This window comes from Drosophila santomea, chromosome 4 (genome assembly GCF_016746245.2).
Source record: "Drosophila santomea strain STO CAGO 1482 chromosome 4, Prin_Dsan_1.1, whole genome shotgun sequence".
NCBI lineage: Eukaryota > Metazoa > Arthropoda > Insecta > Diptera > Drosophilidae > Drosophila > Drosophila santomea.
In genome coordinates this window covers 1,018,320-1,034,018 of record NC_053020.2, presented here as the reverse complement: position 1 = coordinate 1,034,018, position 15,699 = coordinate 1,018,320, and the positions used below count along the sequence as shown (strand labels likewise).

At 35.6% G+C, this 15,699-nt stretch overlaps 1 protein-coding gene across 2 annotated transcripts; it reads right to left on the bottom strand.

Annotated features, from left to right (window-relative positions):
• Nucleotides 1–1,687: 1,687 nt before the first annotated feature.
• LOC120454885 (metabotropic glutamate receptor) lies at nucleotides 1,688–13,696 on the bottom strand. 2 transcript variants are annotated; one of them, XM_039640475.2, is made up of 9 exons: nucleotides 13,494–13,696; nucleotides 9,475–10,258; nucleotides 8,639–9,182; nucleotides 5,716–5,969; nucleotides 5,527–5,633; nucleotides 4,981–5,106; nucleotides 4,401–4,920; nucleotides 4,053–4,348; nucleotides 1,688–3,545 (listed from the first exon to the last, which is right to left on the bottom strand). In XM_039640475.2, exons 2-9 carry the CDS (start codon nucleotides 10,160–10,162, stop codon nucleotides 3,150–3,152), a joined length of 2,931 nt encoding a protein of 976 aa, XP_039496409.1. In that variant the 5' UTR covers nucleotides 10,163–10,258; nucleotides 13,494–13,696; the 3' UTR covers nucleotides 1,688–3,149. The 2 variants fall into 2 exon arrangements, with proteins under 2 accessions (XP_039496409.1, XP_039496411.1); XM_039640477.2 differs by having other exon boundaries at nucleotides 9,475–10,153; nucleotides 13,494–13,690.
• Between the last annotated feature and the right edge of the window lie 2,003 nt (nucleotides 13,697–15,699).

Below are 15,699 nucleotides of genomic sequence, written 5' to 3'. Positions count from 1 at the left end.
GTCAAAAAAAATTTTGCCACGCCCACTCTAACGCCCACAAACCGCCCAAAGCTGCCAAGCCCACACTTTTGAAAAATGTTTTGATATTTTTTCATTTTTGTATTAGTCTTCCAAATTTCTATCGATTTGCCAAAGAACTTTTTGCCACGCCCACTCTAACGCCCACAAACCGCCCAAAGCTGCCACGCCCACACTTTTGAAAAATGTTTAGATATTTTTTCATTTTTGTATTAGTCGTCTAAATTTCTATCGATTTGCCAAAAAACTTTTTGCCACGCCCACTCTAACGCCCACAAACCTGCACTTCTACTAGCTGAGTAACGGGTATCAGATAGTCGGGGAACTCGACTATAGCGTTCTCTCTTGTTTTTTCTTAAACACCTTCCCTAATAAAATTCTAAAAATTTTATATTAACAAAAAAACGCGAAAAATATTGAATCCACTTCTTGGTTGCTTAGAATTTTTATTGTTAACTTATAATTCTGATTCGTGTTTTGCATCTATGTAATATTTATAGAGTTAATACAATTTATTTGTACTTAGATACTGTATAGGAGTTCACAGTATACATATTTCTATACTGATTTACTGAGCTTAATGGTACTTTGATAAAATTTATTTTATATTTTATTTTAAATTAATTTTATATAGGATGTAAGAATGAAATCTTTACAAAATTTGATGAATTCGATTTAAGGGTTAGTACATAGTTAAAGGAACTCCATATTAATTACACTTTGTTTTATCCATTGATCGTCATGTTATTAAGATGTTGTATAAGACTGGCATTCTTTCCCGTTATCTACTTCTTTCCCGTTATCTACTATAAAATGTTAATCAAATGCGTGTGTACAAACAATATATTATAATAGCTTAAAATTAGTTTAAAACTTGAACATGAAATAACATTAGGGTTTGGGTAAATGAGTTTAACATCTCTTATTTAAAAGTAAAAATGTATTTACTAATTATTTAGTTCAAGCGTAACTGTCCTCTTTCAGTGTTGGCCTTCAATCAAACATACACCCATTTTCCCATTTTTATACCCGTTACTCGTAGAGTAAAAGGGTATACTAGATTCGTTGAAAAGTATGTAACAGGCAGAATGAAGCGTTTCCGACCATATAAAGTATATATATTCTTGATCAGGATCAATAGCCGAGTCGATCTGGCCATGTCCGTCTGTCCGTCCGTATGAACGCTGTGATCTCAGGAACTACAAAAGCTAGAAAGTTGAGATTAAGCATACAGACTCCAGAGACATAGAAGCAGCGCAAGTTTGTCGATTCATGTTGCCACGCCCACTCTAACGCCCACAAACCGCCCAAAGCTGCCACGCCCACACTTTTAAAAAATGTTTTGATATTTTTTCATTTTTGTATTAGTCTTGTAAATTTCTATCAATTTGCCAAAAAAAAATTTTGCGACGCCCACTCTAACGCCCACAAATCGCCAAAAACTGTTGAAGACTCTCCTTCGCACTTCCACTAGCTGAGTAACGGGTATCAGATAGTCGGGGAACTCGACTATAGCGTTCTCTCTTGTTTTAAACTTAAACTTATCAAAATCATTTTCGTTAGAAAAATTTTTCTTTGAAAACATATAAGCGGAATAATACCGAAATTCCTTATGTGTACATTAGTATACAAATTATAAACCAAAAGTTTTTAAAAACAAAACATATTTTTTTAAATACTCATGTATGCGGAATACCATTAATATTATCGTTATTTGTATGGTGTTCAACTTGTATTTGCAAATTACTTAATAATTTGTTAACCGGCTCAGGAAAAAGTTTTATTCGAAAATAACTATTTAAATTAAAATTAGTATATCTATTGAAACATTTAGAAATACAAGTTGATTCTAACTAAATACAAATTAGGTCCCTTTATTAAAAAAATCAAAAAATTCAAAAAAAGACACGCACTATATGGATTAATGCTATATTCTCTAAGTGCCCACTGTTCCAGTTATTTGCGATTTATGGCAATCAAAAGTATTTATTCTATGGGTAAAACGCTGTGTTACTGTCCAATATACTTCAACTTAAAGTTTTATTGTTACATATTTATAAAATAATACCAAAATTGTCATAAAGATATATATAGTAATATATTTGCTGTTTATCTAATTTATTAAAGGATAGGAATTAGATCAAACTGTCATTAACTTCTGCACACATAATTTTTTAATTTTACTTCACCCCGTATATATAAGTAGAACAGGGGTGAGAAAACAGGGGTTCATTAAAAATGTAAGAAGGAAAAAGGCTTAAGTCCAGTGCAATACTATCAGATACCATTTACTTAAACATTCTGCGAGGTAGATACATATATAGATAGATAAATATGCAAGCAATAAACCGAATGTTTTTGAACGTGCACATGAGGTAAAGGAAAGGGAGGGAGATGCTAAAGTGCACGTTGATAAGCGAGTGTTTTTGAAACGCACCAAATAGTGTGTCAACTGTTGATACTAAACAAGAATAAATATACTATATATTTTCGCAAGTGTGTCGTTTGCTTTGAAGAAAGCTGACTGAAATCCATATATCCTCTGTTAGGATATAACCGTGTTGGGCAGTGTTCAATAAAAAAGCTGCATGTAACATAATTTTCGTAAATACGATTTATAAACTGTCGTCTGTTCATATAAACGTAGTAATCTCGAAAAATTAACATGAAAGTTAGGATTAGGCATTTATACTCTAGATATGTATGTATATATGTCCAGCATAAGTTTACTCTAAAAGTTGGTGACGACCACATACTGTCATACATTTTTTCAGTGTACCGAAAAGTTTGCAAGATAAAATTCCATATGGTATATTTTGAGTACTGTTTTGTCAATAACTTTAGTGTTTATTGGAAAAGTACACCCTAATGTGTGTACATTGATCTTAAAAAATTCGATTTATTATGATGAACCGTATACAAATAAAGAAAATGGCCACTAAAAATTATACAATGAATTAAAAATACGCATCTGAAAGGTTCAATATTACAAATGTCTAAGCATTTGTTTTATCTTTGACGACTTATTTCTCTATATCCTTGCATTAGGGACCAGATTCGCAAATTGTGCATTAAAATTGTCTCATTTTGTAGCACAGTGTTATAAAGTAAGATTTTCCTCGCTATTTATTTTACTTATTTATTCGGTTACAGATTGGCCCAACGAATTCGCCTTCTTCGGGTAGAAATTCTCCATTGCTCTTGTGAACAACATTTGATTGGCCTGAAGCGTCATCAAGGGTTGGGCTATTTTGTGTCGGAAGCGCACTTGAAGACGCAGTTGTTCCAACTGCACCTCCAGTTAAGGCAGTGGTGCCTGGTGCCTGTGTACGACTATATCCAGAGCTGGTTGGGGCACCCTGAGCTCCCGCCGCGGCCGATCGCCTGTAGACGGTGCTGTTCATAGTTAGCTTGCGAACATTTTTGTCCGGGTGAAAGACGAGGATGTATACTTTAGGTGAATATAGACATACAAGGGCCACTGATGCACTTAGACTTATTGAAATACACAATGTAGTAGTTTGCACCTAAAAAAATTTAAATATTTGGTTATATTTATCTATAGAGTACAGTTACAGCCAAACAATTTTCCTAACGTTGTATTAGGATGGAATATAACGGTCTAACTTAATCCTAAATGTATAATGTAATGTAATCGCAAAGTGTTCTTATTCGGTACACACCGGTTGTTCGGGAATTTTTAGTTTTAGTTTTATCGAAATCGGACGACTTTATAATACAGCTGCAAAAACGTCAGAAAATTGGGAAAAAAATCATAACTTAGTTTTCTTTGATTAAAAAAGCGTTTGACACACACTTAAATATGACTTATCGTGTTTCTTATTTTTATTATAAAGTGTTCTTTGCCTTTCGTATTTACTGCACTACACTTTGGGTTGTCGAAGATAATTTCCTTTCTTGTTTACATAATAATTTGGTCTGGTTAACCAAATAACAATGTTTATTTAACTACGTTCTTATAACAATTTTATCAACGTTAACCAAATCACCACAATAAATTAACAAATACATACCTCATAGGAATTTCCAGTTCCAAAATATATGGGTACAAACGCAAGCCATATTATACATGTGGTATACATGGTAAATCCTATGAACTTTGACTCATTAAAGTTTTCAGGTATTTTTCTCGTTTTAATTGCATAAATAGTGCAAATGGTTATGAGAATCATATTATAAAGCTGGGAAAAGAGGAAGGACATGTCTTGTATATTGCACTTTAGAATCACCTCCCTTCTGTCTGGGTAATAGAACCGAGTTCCTGGTGGTTCAACTACCATCCAAATCATCGTGATTAGAACCTGTATAGCTAAAAGGATTTTACATTAATGTAGGACCTTTTATAAATGTTAATATTTTACCGATCAAAGAGGTGGTTATCACCACTTGTGATTGCGGACTAATATACTTAAGGCGCTGTGCTGACTTAGAAGCAGAGTGAAAGATTCGTGAAATTCGATTTGTTTTGGTTAGCAGGGCACTGTATATAATGGAAAAGCCAACCCCAATACCAAACCTCTGCAGAACACAGGAGCCAATTGTTGGTTTAGCTATCAGCGCAAAAGTATTACAATAACAAACCAGTATACCAAAGAGAAGAGTATAGCTTAGTTCACGTCCTGATGCTCTTACCAATGGAGTGTCATGATTTTTTGCAAATAATACTATTACAATAATTGTCACTGCAATACCGAAGATTGCAATGGCCATCGGAATAAGAGCAAACAGCGATTTCCATTTCATATACTGAATATCTAAAGCAAAGCAGGAAAGCTTGTCAGCATAGGGCCAAAGTCCAGGACCGCAGTCTTTACACGTAAACTCATCATATACATATTCAAAAGATTCACAGCTGTCGCATATCCAGCAACAGGTATCCCCCTATAAGATTACAATTCGGTATGAATATGAGAAAAGTATATTGACTGAAATCCTCATTACCTGTTGTTTTTTGATCATCCCGACATCACATGGTAATGAACAGGCCGAAGTAGGTTGTTCGGTTTCCTTGTTCCAAACAACTGTTTCTGAATTTAGTTGCAAACCATTAAACCATTTGCCAATAACCTGAAAATTAATTTGGCTATCGTTAATTATATTACAATTCTAACGTTTTAACATTTATTTTTGTGTTTGTATATTATTAACAGAACTGTCGATCGTTTACTTTTTAGTACGTTTAGTCTTTTCAAACGTTATGATATCAAAAACAAAAAACAAAAGACACATACATAATTTTGCTTGAATTTATTATATGTATATATGTAAAATCGGCTATATATTTTAATAATTTCGGTTTGAAGCGCATATCATGTGTACACAGACATGTCTGATTCAAAATCTCTGCGACTACCATTAATGGTATAACATGATAAATCTTTTAGTTTTGCTTTGGTGTCCTCTCCGTGATAATAAAGAAATAAAAATAGTACATATATTTGGAATCCCATAACAGTGTTTGTGTAATTTTTGTATAATTTATGGTACCTTATACTGATATCCTGAAGAGTTTTCTAGCCGTTGATAATTCAAAATGTCATATCTGGCCAAACCATCGCCTTGTCGATCAAATTTGACTTCGCTGCCAGCTAGATCTATTCAGAACGAACCCCATGCAGGATTACAAAGTCAATTATATTATTAGTAAAGTATAATAATGAAAATCAAGTACTCTACCTATGAATGATACGTTCAAAAGGTAATTGTTGTAAAAATCCTTTCCGTCATAATTAGCCATGTCAGGACACGCTTGGGACTTGGTATCAGTCGAAAGTTTTCGATACCACACAGACTCGCTCTGTAGGTGCTTCCTTGTCTCAGACGTTTGGTCGCTTTGTGTGTTACAACGATCCTTATGCAAATTATGAAGTGCATACGCAAATGCGTAGACAGCATCCACAACGAATTGAGTTTTTGACTCTTGTTCGTACCTGTAATTAGATTTATTGTGTTCTTGTTATTATTCTGTTTCATTCAGATCGATTTGTAGCTTATAATTTTTATTAATAATATATTTTTTAAATAATATTCTAGTGGTAGGACTTTACAGGAAAACCGAAAATCACACGGTTCAAATATTCTCTGCGCTCTTTCGATGGTTTGCGTTAACATATAGCATCACAACATCATTTAATCAAATTATATCATGTTAAGACTCTTTTTCACACTTCCCGTGCAACGCACCTGTAAGCACTTCGTGAAAGACTTTTGCTCCCTGAAAGGCTTCTGGATGTTTTCCAAAACAAGTATTCCAGAATATTTATACAACAAAGGAAGTGTTTCCAAAGAATATAACACAGGATTATTAAATATTTAATTTTTTATTTTGTTTAACTACAATGAGTATATAAACGAAACGAGTATAAGTATATATACTCTTGATTAGCCGAGATAGCTCTAACGCCCACTAGCCGCCCAAAAACGGCCACGGCCACACTTTTGAAAAATGTTTTGATAACTGTCCAAAACTGTCAAAAACCGCCCAAAACTGACAGTGTTGAAATTTCGTCTTCGCCTTCCACTAGCTGAGTAACGGATATCAGATAGTCGGGGATCTCCACTATAGCATTCTCTCTCTTTTTTTACATATAATTATGTACGATGTAAATGTGTAAATATGTATGTATATATAATATATAATATAATTTATATAATATATATAATATATAATATATATATATATAAATATATATGTGTTAATATTATATATATTACTATTATTTCATAATTTATATAAGTTTGTTTATATGCACAACTATAATTCCCTATACATTGTGAAATTAAAGCATAATTGAAAAAGATGAAAATATTTCTGCAGAATCTGTGTGTAGACCAAACAGGGCTCGAACCCGAATATGCACAATAGTAAAATTTTGAGAAAAGAATACATCTAAATGCACATATTATAGTAGAGTACTATACGAAGACTTCCATTCAATGCTTCTAGCAAGCTTCTATATTGTGGAAAAAATAAATTGTTTCCTTGTTCTGTGCAGAAGAAGCCCTTTATAAAAGCATTTTTCCTCGACACTTTCCCGAACTTCCGACTGGGTATTTCCGATTCCATTATTTTGAACGTCTATACTTTAGAGTCTATATACTTTAATACTATTAAAATTAAGCACACATTGGACATTATCCATATGACCCACTATTAATTTTTTATTTTGTTGAAGTGTGTATTATTAATTATTTATTAATCTTTTAATTAGAAACACTAAAAGTGTTGAGGAGAATGACGTTAAATAAAACTGAGTAAAACGATTTTTTACAATGAATCAGACAACCCTTCTGGTCCCTAGCAACTGCAGAGAGCGTTCGTTTGGCATATGAAGATGAAAATATCAATTATTTATTCGGCATGGCCAAAGGAAATTCTCCGAAAGATTTTTGTAAAATGTTTATACGTATATCCCACGTTTATTTATTCGCTCCGCAGGAAAAAAAAACTGTCTACTTTCTATAGTTAAGATCTTGAAATGTATAAAGACAGACGGTCATCATGATTTAGAGTTGATCTATGAGTTATATTGATCCAAAAACAAGAGAGAGCGCTAGTGTGAGGGAGAAATTTCCACACTGACAGTCTTAGCGGCTTGTGGGCGTGGAAAAAAGATTTTTGACAAATCGAGTAAAATTTACAAAAGTCAAATAATATCAAAACATTTTTCAAAAGTTTGGGCGAGGCAGTTCTGGGCGGTTTGTGAACGCTAGAGGGCGTGGCAAACAGATGTTTAAAAAATGTATAGGAATTTACAACACTAATAAAAACAAGAGAGAACGCTATAGTCGAATTCCCCGACTATCTATTACTCAGCTATTGGAAGTCCGAAGTAGAGTATTCAACACTAACAGTTTTTGGCGGTTTGGGGGCGTTAGAGTGGGCGTGGCAAAAAGTTTTTTGGCAAATCGATAGAAATTTACAAGACTAATACAGAAATGAAACATTTTTCAAAAGTGTGGGCGTGGCCGTTTTGTGCGGTTTGTGGGCGTTAGAGGGTGGCAACATGAATCAACAAACTTGCGCTGCTTCTATGTATATCTTTGGGGTCTGTTTGCTTAATCTCAACTTTCTAGCTTATGTAGTTCCTGAAATCTCGACGTTCATACGGACGGGCAGACAGACGGACATGGCCATATGGACTCGGCTATTGATCCTGATCAAGAATACATACTTTCCAGCGAATCTAGTATGCCCATTTACTCTACGAGTAACTGGTGTAAAAATGAGAAAATATTAAAACATTTTTTAAAAGTGAGGGCGTGGAAGTTTTGGTCGGTTACTGGGCGTGGCAACATGAATCAATAAACTTGCGCTACGTCTATGTCTCTGGAGTCTGCATGCCGAGTCTCAACTTTCTAGCTTTTATAGTTTTTGAGAGCTCGACGTTCATACGGACGGACAGACAGACGGACAAACGGAGGGACGGACAGACGGACATGGTCAGATCGACTCGGCTATTGATCCTGATTAGGAATACATATTCTTTACTACTGGTCGGAAACGCTTCCTTCCTTCATCTTACATTCTTTTTAACTAATATATATACCCTTTTACTCTACGAGTAACGGGTATAATAATAAACAAGTCGGAACTTACCCAACTTTTTCTGATAACCGGTAACTGTTGTCGCATGTTGTTTTAGTCTTGCCGCCGATCATATTGTCAGTAGACTCAACTGATTTTCCTGTATAAGGTTCCTCCGAAACAGATGTCAGAGCACAGTTGAAAGTATCCTCCCAGTACTCAGCAAACCAAGGATTCCTTTGATTTGTCTCTGGGGTTAGCTGCATCATGTAGCGATCAAAATCCTCGATTATCTCTGACTGCAGTTCTACAGTAATTGCGCCCTCAGCAATGTCCTCTAACCCGTCAAGTAGTTTTTGTTGTTTCCCCCAACCATCACTTGCTATCCAATGAAACGGTTGGGATAAGTTAGCCCGTTTAGCTGCTTGTAGAATTCGACGGGCATCTTCAGCTCTCGTAAAAAGTACTACGCCCCGAGCATTAGGCTTCTTTTGAAGTTTGCTTATAATGGAATCAAAAACTTTGTCGTCTGCGGCACTGGGTACTTTTTCGGCTACCGCTATGCATACATTTCGTTCGGTAGCTTCCTTGTGCAATGCTTCAATCCCATATTCACCTATAAATTGCTTCAATTAATATCATACATTAATAACGTAAATATCGTAATAAATTATACAAGGGTATATGCGCAACGCTGTGAATACATTTGCGATAACATAATACAAATATGTATTCATTAATAGAAAATAAATAATAAATTTGTTGCTTGTAATCATAAACATATGCATTCGGCTTGAATGTAAACACAATCGGATGACTATATAATCTAGTTGCTAGTCTGATATTTAATTGAAAATATTACAGCAGGTATATCACCTTCGGCTTACCGAAGACTGATTAAGACTCACCATAAGATCCTTCCGAATGTATCGTGGATACGTAGGACCAGTTAAAGTTTTTTAGTATATCCACGAGGGCTACGGATTGAAAAGTGTCTGGCGGTACTGTTCTAGCAAACAGATCAAAGCGTGATTTGTCCGAAAGCGTTTTAGCGGTTGACGCCGGTGATACTTGAGGAATATGAAAGAGACGCAGTAAATTTGCCACTTGCAAGGACACGGAACTGTAGGATCCACCAATAACTCCAAAAACTGGCCCCGATGAAGTATTTTTTTTAAGTTGCGGGCTTGATGCATCTGCACACTCAAACACGGATGTGTCTAAATTGTTGAGGGACGCTCTTACAAATTGAAGCGACTGGTTGAGGGCATATGTGTCCCTTGAACAGGTGTCAAGTATATGGACTCCTATCGTAATTCCAGGAAGTATATTGGGGTCAGTGTTTACACGATCGATAGCATACAGCATTGCTTCCAGACGTTGAACTCCCCTATTATATACTTTAGGTCCGCATGGAGCACCTTCACCTTTTTCATGGACGGGAAATAGCCCACCAAGTATTATGTCGCCAGGCAGGGAAACGGACACTGAATCCTGAGTGTGTGCGTTACTAGGACCTTTTAAGTCCACTACTGGACTCCAGAATAACACCATCACGACGACTAAAATGTTTGCTATTTTTTTTTTCTGTTTCATTTTTTGAAAGTCACGTCGATGATTTTAAGTTTTAAAATGTATTAACACAGCGATGTAAAATACAGGTTCATGTTTATGTTTATTGTTAGTAGATGCCTGTCGAAGGGTACCCGGAAAATTATATATACGTAAGCATATGTATATTACAAGCTGATAATTATACCCGTTACTCGTAGAGTAAAAGGGTATACTAGATTCGTTGAAAAGTATGTAACAGGCAGAAGGAAGCGTTTCCGACCATATAAAGTATATATATTCTTGATCAGGATCAATAGCCGAGTCGATCTGGCCATGTCCGTCTGTCCGTCCGTCTGTCCGTCCGTCTGTCCGTCCGTATGAACGTCGAGATCTCAGGAACTACAAAAGCTAGAAAGTTGAGATTAAGCATACAGACTCCAGACACATAGAAGCAGCGCAAGTTTGTCGATTCATATTGCCACGCCCACTCTAACGCCCACAAACCGCCCAAAACTGCCACGCCCACACTTTTGAAAAATGTTTTGAAATTTTTTCATTTTTGTATTAGTCTTGTAATTTTCTATCGATTTACCAAAAAACTTTTTGCCCCGCCCACTCTAACGCCCTCAAACCCCCCAAAGCTGCTACGCCCACACTTTTGAAAAATGTTTTGATATTTTTTCATTTTTATATTGGTCTTGTAAATTTCTATCGATTTGCCAAAAAACTTTCTGCCACGTCCACTATAACGCCTACAAACCTCCAAAAATTGTGTTTAAGACTCTCCTTCTCCCTTCCACTAGCTGAGTAACGGGTATCAGATAGTCGGGGAACTCGACTATAGCGTTCTCTCTTGTTTTCTTATAAAAACAAAAGAGAATGCTGTAGTCGAGTTCCCCGACTATCGGATACCGGATATTCAGCTTACGGAAGTGCGAACGAGAAATTTCAACATTTTCCGGAATATCGTTAGAATTTGGGGAAATAACAATAATAAAATATAAATGTTTTGGGTGGTTTGTGGCGTTGCGAAAAATTGTTTGGAAATCGATAGAAATTTACTAAATTAATAAAAACATATCCAACTATTTCTTCAAGGTTTGGGCGTAGCAGTTTTGAGCGTGCCAAACATATTTTTATAACCAATAAAAATTTACAAGACTAATAAAAAACAAGAGAAAACGATGTAGTCGAGTTCCCCGACTATCTAATACCCGATACGCAGCTAGTGGCGTTAGAGTGGGCTTGGCAAACAGTTTTTTGGACAATCGATAAAAATTTACAAGACTAACATTTTTCAAAAGTGTGGGCGTGTCAAAAAGTTTTCTGCAAATCGATAGAAATATACAAGACTAATACAGTAGACAATCTTGTCACGTGGGCGTTAGGGTGGGCGTGGAAACGTTCTAAAACAATCAAGTGCTTCGCCTTCTTAGTCTTTAGTGTCAACTGTCGAGGCATGGCTAGATCGCCTCGGCTCGTGATCCTGATCAAGGATAGAGTCCAAATCGCCTTCTCGTTCCTATTACATACATACAGGGTGGGCCATTTAAATGTGACCCACGTAAACTCTTGTGACCCACTCAAACGTCATAACCATGGATCACTACACTCCACCTGAACGATCAATCGAAGACACTTACCGTCAATGGCGACCGATATCGAGCCATGATAACCGATTTTTTATGCCAATTGTGCGTAGAAAGCGAATGCGTAACTTCTGGTTCCAAGAAGATGGAGCTCAAAGAAGCTGGGTACGCAAAAATCGAATTTTTGAAATTTGAAAGGTGGAATCGTTTGACCATCGTGACCACCATGTTTGACCACCAATTACTTTTTTTTGGCCACGTCCAGTTTTAAAGATATTGAATTTCGAAAATTTTCGAACTTTAACAAGAGAGAACGCTATAGTCGAGTTCCCCGACTATCTGATACCCGTTACTCAGCTAGTGGAAATGCAAAGGAGTGTCTTCAACTCTGACAGTTTTTGGCGGTTTGTGGGCGTTGGAGTGGGCGTGGCAAAAAGTTTTTTAGCAAATTGATAGAAATTTACAAGACTAATACAAAAATGAAAAAATATCTAAACATTTTTCAAAAGTGTGGGCGTGGCAGCTTTGGGCGGTTTGTGGGCGTTAGAGTGGCATGGCAACATGAATCGACAAACTTGCGCTGCGTCTATGTATGTCTTTGGAGTCTGTATGCTTAATCTCAACTTTCTAGCTTATGTAGTTCCTGAAATCTCGACGTTCATACGGACGGGCAGACAGACGGACGGACAGACAGACGGACGGACAGACGGACATGGCCAGATCGACTCGACTATTGATCCTGATCAAGAATATATATACTTTATATGGTCGGAAACGCTTCCTTCTGCCTGTTACATATTTTTCAACGAATCTAGTATACCCTTTTACTCTACGAGTAACGGGTATAAAAAGTTGATTTTTTTGAACTTTTTTTTTTTTAAATCGCAATAACTTCGTTTGACCACCCTTTAGAATTTTAAAAAGACTTTTAGTTTAGAAAATATAAGCACTTAAGCATTTTTCATACCTCAAAACTAAATATTTTCAAACAAAATCGTTTGACCATCCTTTAAAAATGCTTTTTATCGTTTGACCACCCTTTAAAAATTATTTTTTTCGTTTGCTTACCCTTAAAAAAAATAAAAACGTTTTCCCACCTCTTAAAACTAAATATTTTCAAACAAAATCGTTTGACCATCCTTTATAATTGCATTCTATAGTTTGACCCCCCTTCAAAAATTTTTTTTTTCGTTTGCTTATGATAAGTAAGTTGGGCGGAATAAAATAAATTTACTACTTGTAAGGGCATAAACTCGGCAGAAAAGATAAATCATTATTTATAGGCAACATTTTTGGGCGCTTCCAACAACAGGTGCGGGTTGTCAGAACACCAGGCAATTGTCTTTTGGAGCTTCGCCAAGAATTTGGTTCTTGCCTGTGGTAAAAGCACTATTAACGCGAAACAGCAAAAGCTTTGGAATGTAAGGGCAAGACAAGAAGTACCAAATAGGATGGTACTGATGATGGCGTTGCTCTGAAGCTGCAAAAGCAATGTGTTAGCAAAAGCCCTAAAAAAATGGCACTCACACTCGTCTACAGTTATTTTTATATATGTACAAATTGTAAAATATTGAGTCCTTTACAATAAGTTTTCAATTGCAGCAGTCTTATGTATGCGTGAGAAAAAGGGTAACTTTTTTCGTAAAATTGTTTTTATTTCTGTAAACAAAACGACTTTATTTAAGATGAACATTAACCTTGCAACCACTTTAGAGAATGCAATAATTGATGAATTTGTATCACTGGAACAAGGTTTTCATATTCCTTATTTATAATAAAATTACCTTTTTGCTTATTTAAATTCTTATACAACTTTATCGCAAACTTTCTTCAAATTCTGTTTATATTTCTCTAATACGCGTACGTCTTGTTCTAGCATTACCAGTTGGTTGACTGATTTATCCATGATAAGCCAACACAAAATCAGTTCTTGTAGAGGCAGCAGCACAACAACAACCAAGAAATGGGCACCAGCAGCAATGGCCAGTAAAAGAACAACAATGGCAGCAGCCATCTACAACAATCCTTCTAACTGTCCATCTCTCACGGATTTCGAGAGAAAAAGCATACAAAAGCATTTCTCTTTATTAAAATTCAATAACGGTTCTTAAGAGAGCTGTGTGCGCAAAAATAATATACTATGTTCAGCTATATGTTTCCTGGTGACCAATTGAAATCAAATCTGGTATAATTTTCGTTTAAAGATACGGTCTCACAGGCTAACCCTAAATACATAACTAGTAAGAGCTCAAATGTATGCATGGACTTTGTAAATTAAAAACAAGAGAGAACGCTATAGTCGAGTTCCCCGACTATCTGATACCCGTTACTCAGCTAGTGGAAGGGAGAGTGAGAGTCTTAAACACAGTTTTTGGCGGTTTGTAGGCGTTATAGTGGGCGTGGCAGAAAGTTTTATGGCAAATTGATAGAAATTTACAAGACTAATACAAAAACAAGAGAGAACGCTATAGTCGAGTTCCCCGACTATCTGATACCCGTTACTCAGCTAGTAGAAGAGAGAAGGAGAGTCTTAAACGCAGTTTTTGGCGGTTTGTAGGCGTTATAGTGGGCGTGGCCGAAAGTTTTTTGGCAAATCGATAGAAATTTACAAGACCAATATAAAAATGAAAAAATATCAAAACATTTTTCAAAAGTGTGGGCGTAGCAGCTTTGGGCGGTTTGAGGGCGTTAGAGTGGGCGTGGCAGAAAGTTTTTTGGCAAATCGATAGAAATTTATAAAACTAATAGAAAAATGAAAAAATATCAAAACATTTTTCAAAAGTGTGGGCGTGGCAGTTTTGGGCGGTTTGTGGGCGTTAGAGTAGGCGTGGCAACATGAATCGACAAACTTGCGCTGCGTCTATGTCTCTTGAGTCTGTATGCTTAATCTCAACTTTCTAGCTTTTGTAGTTCCTGAGATCTCGACGTTCATACGGACGGACAGACGGACATGGCCAGATCGACTCGGCTATTGATCCTGATCAAGAATATATATACTTTATATGGTCGGAAACGCTTCCTTCTGCCTGTTACATACTTTTCAACGAATCTAGTATACCCTTTTACTCTACGAGTAACGGGTATAATGAAAAAATATCAAAACATTTTTCAAAAGTGTGGGCGTAGCAGCTTTGGGCGGTTTGTGGGCGTTATAGTGGGCGTGGCAGAAAGTTTTTTGCAAATCGATAGAAATTTATAAAACTAATACAAAAATGAAAAAATATCAAAACATTTTTCAAAAGTGTGGGCGTGGCAGTTTTGGGCGGCTTGTGGGCGTTAGAGTAGGCGTGGCAACATGAATCGTCAAACTTGCGCTGCGTCTATGTCTCTTGAGTCTGTATGCTTAATCTCAATGATTTAATGTACATAAACAAAACTCTGCGGAATATCTAAAGTTCTTGATAGAAGAAATATATAAAATTATATATTTCGTGGACCGTATATAGTATTTTTCCCGCCTTAATACTACTGTTCAAAAACTTCGACCAACATTTATATATTTATATATAAATATAGTATATATAAATATTTACCATGCCCTATAACGTACATGCTTTTATAAAATAATTCATTCCTTTAATTAGAAAGGATATTAAAACAAAAAAGAAATCAAATAAAACATATTAAATTTTTAACTAAAAAATTAGTATCCATGATCTTAAAAGAATTTTATTCTTATTAAGTATCCTTATTACTCGTAAAGTATGAAACAGGAGGAAATGTGTTGTTTTTATATTATTAATCTATTCCAATTCTTCACCAATTCTATATATATGCCAAAAAAAATACCTTCCTTCTATAAATATAATTTAAATATGCCTCAAAAGGTTTGAAATGTTGTTTCTTTATTGAAGTTTACTTATTTTATTAACAACTTAGAAAAAAATTAATCTGTTAAAATATTGACAGATTTAAGGCCCGTACAGACTTTTGTCATTACCTGAGTTGTCTAGACTAAACAAATATTTACTTATTTACATACATACAAAT

Excerpts from the sequence above, each read along its gene's own strand:
- LOC120454885 (XM_039640475.2), bottom strand. The coding sequence starts at position 10,162 with ATGAAACAGAAAAAAAAAATAGCAAACATTTTAGTCGTCGTGATGGTG. Across the intron at positions 9,183-9,474 it reads ACATTCGGAAGGATCTTATG|GTGAATATGGGATTGAAGCA; the intron begins GTGAGTCTTAAT and ends AGCAATTTATAG. Across the intron at positions 4,921-4,980 it reads GGATGATCAAAAAACAACAG|GGGGATACCTGTTGCTGGAT; the intron begins GTAATGAGGATT and ends GTAATCTTATAG.